The following is a 3,040-nucleotide window of genomic DNA, read 5'->3' as shown; positions in this document are numbered from 1 at the left end:
TGATGAAGAAGAAGTAGCAATAGAAAAATAGGGTTAGTCGATGAAAGAAGGAAGAACAAGAGGGTTAGGGTAAACATTACCAATTTACCCTTTATGTTATTTTAGGATATAACATTAATTATTTAAATGATTGGCTCACATTGGTTCTCACAGTTACCACAAACTAATCAGTTCTCATTTGATTAGACCCATATATATATATATACTAGAAGGATACCTGCACAATGCAGCGGGATACATCTCGATTTTAATGTTTCGTTTTTTTTTTTTGTCTCGGTCGATGTTATAAAAAATTGAAAAAAAAAATATTAATATTAGTATCAAAATGACTTCAATTTTTTTTTGTGTATTTCATTAATTCATGTTTTTGGTTTAATAATATAATTTTCTATAAAGACAATAATTAAGTATTTTGTTAGAACACATTGATTATCCGAATTATATTTTAATTTTTTTATATTTAAAATGAGATGTTTATCCTCTATTTGATTATGTTTATCTATAGTTAGTTACACGAATTCAAACATTAAGCTTTAATAAATTGTATTTACACAAAATTTACTTGTAATCTTAAATTTTAAGTAATATGCATCAATAAACCGTAATTTATGCATAAAAATTATTTTTAAGAGTTTATGTCAAATGATTTATAATATAGTATATATATTGGGTTTGTTTAGTTAGGTTTGGTTTGTGATTGGAGTTATATTTCGTGTTTTATGATATTAGAACACGACTTCTTTAATTACGTTGATTTTGCGTAGGGGATCTTGGTCAAACATACGATTCTAATACAACGCTTACACATTATGAAATGAATCCGGAGAAAGGTGAGTCAGTGTTGTATGTTGGTGATTTGTCTTATGCCGATCATTATCCGTTCCATGACAATCGGAGATGGGATAGTTGGGGAAGGTTCGTTGAAAGAAGTGTCGCTTATCAACCTTGGATATGGACCGCCGGAAACCATGAGCTTGATTATGTTCCTTCTCTCGTAAGTAACAGAAAACTGAATAAAACTACCATCGTCTTAAATGGAACCAACTTTGATTTTATTACTATTTCTGGAAACATGAATTTGGTCATCGGGTTCCCGTATATGAGAAATAGAAATAAAAGCAAAGTCGGTGTCATTTTAGTGCATTTTGCTCTTTTAAACATGCCAATTTGGCGATACGAGATGGACAACGGTACGATTCATATCAATTAGATGAACTCATAGATCGTATTATACAATTTATCAATACATGATTTTTTTATACAGGGTGAAAGTAAGCCATTTAAGCCTTTTCTTCATCGATATCGTGTCCCTTTTGAAGCCTCGGGGAGCACAGAACCCCTTTGGTACTCGATCAAGAGGGCTTCGGCATATATCATCGTATTATCTTCCTATTCCGCATACGGTAAGACTTGTCTTATTTATCTTCCTATAGCCTGTCTAGTCCACACGACTACACGCACCCTAAATATCTTTCGAATAGCAAAAAAATAATAATACAAACACGACCAGAAATGCTTAACATACAAGTTATTGTAACACAATTACATCGGATTAACATGGTATAGGTACGTACACTCCGCAATATATGTGGCTGATGGAGGAACTACCGAAGGTTAATAGAAGCGAAACTCCATGGTTGATCGTTCTTATGCATTCTCCGTGGTACAATAGCAACACGTACCATTATATGGAAGGCGAGACCATGCGGGTTATGTTCGAGTCATGGTTTGTTCAGTACAAGGTTGACGTTGTGTTTGCTGGTCATGTTCATGCTTATGAGCGCTCGGTAAGTTGGCTACCATCTAAATGTCTTTTATTTGGGAGTATTAAAAGATTCGAGCATTTAACGAGCTATTCGAGATCAAGTTGCTCTTGAACATAAAATAAAGCTCGTTTAACTTAATTAACAGGTTGAGCTCTATAACACCAATCTTCGACTCGTCTCGTTGAACGCCTGATTAAGTTTTCTAGTTGAGTCGAACCGAGCCATACGAACATACACATTTTCGAGCCGCACATGCTCATATGTTCATAAAGCATGCAATTAAAATATAAAAAAAATATCAAGCTTGATAAATACGAACGAGTTTATTTTTTAAGCTTATTGAAAAAGTCTCGTTTGGTTCACCATAAGCTAGTTGTTTAAAACACTGCTTCAAGTAATGTTCAATAAATCCTAAGGATTCTTTTTCCAATTATGCCCTTTATATTTTAATTGTTCGATTGGAGAATCAACCGATCGACCCATCCTCTTTTGGTAAATTTATAATGAAACTGGGGGCAGTATTGGAATTTCTGATCTTCCTTTGTCAAATTATTACACACAGGAACGTATATCCAACATTGCTTATAACATTGTGAATGGGGAATGCACTCCTGTCCATGACCAAAATGCCCCTGTGTACATTACCATTGGAGATGGAGGAAACATTGAAGGCTTGGCAACCGAGTAAGGCTATTTTTGTCAAAATGGAAATTTTGTCTCTCTTTTATGTTACTTATTTCATTTTTTTTTTAATTTTAATACATTTTGGTATGTGCAGAATGACAGACCCACAACCGAAATATTCGGCATTTAGAGAAGCGAGTTTTGGTCATGCAACGATGGCGATTAAAAACCGAACGCATGCATATTACAGTTGGCACCGCAATGTCGATGGGTATGCCGTTAAGTCGGATTCCATGGTGTTTTACAACAGATATTGGTACCCGAAGAATGATTCTACAATCCAAACTTAAACCAAATGAGTCAAATATATAGAGAGAGGGAGGTTTCGGGAAAGATCTGGAAAAAAAAATTGAGTTAAACTCTGTAACCATTCATATGGGCGGTATGCACATATGCATACCGGTAGTTGAAGTTGTTTCTGGTTTTTGTGCAACTATGCATGTTAATGCACATGTGCATACCAGACCAATTGCTTAAAATTATTAGTATGCACATGCAATGTATCAATAAGTGCATACCGTTCATTACCAGAGTGTTCCTCAAGTTTTCATTTTTTTTTACAGTTATTTCCTAAACCTTACTCTCTCTCT

At 34.3% G+C, this 3,040-nt stretch overlaps 1 protein-coding gene across 1 annotated transcript in view; it reads left to right on the top strand.

The window, feature by feature from the left end:
• Nucleotides 1–2,740, top strand: part of LOC112507095 (purple acid phosphatase 2-like) — a 6,824-nt gene extending 4,084 nt beyond the window's left edge. Inside the window, exons 4-8 of the mRNA XM_025111508.1 lie at nucleotides 765–994; nucleotides 1,265–1,403; nucleotides 1,567–1,787; nucleotides 2,329–2,450; nucleotides 2,545–2,740. Of these exons, the coding sequence (XP_024967276.1) occupies nucleotides 765–994; nucleotides 1,265–1,403; nucleotides 1,567–1,787; nucleotides 2,329–2,450; nucleotides 2,545–2,740 (908 nt within the window). The remainder of the gene's footprint in view (nucleotides 1–764; nucleotides 995–1,264; nucleotides 1,404–1,566; nucleotides 1,788–2,328; nucleotides 2,451–2,544) is intronic.
• Nucleotides 2,741–3,040: the final 300 nt, after the last annotated feature.

The sequence above is a fragment of the Cynara cardunculus genome, assembly GCF_001531365.2.
Source record: "Cynara cardunculus var. scolymus isolate 2C chromosome LG 2, CcrdV1, whole genome shotgun sequence".
Taxonomy (NCBI): domain Eukaryota; kingdom Viridiplantae; phylum Streptophyta; class Magnoliopsida; order Asterales; family Asteraceae; genus Cynara; species Cynara cardunculus.
Note: the sequence above shows the minus strand (reverse complement) of the source record. Positions and strands in the feature narration are given on the sequence as shown.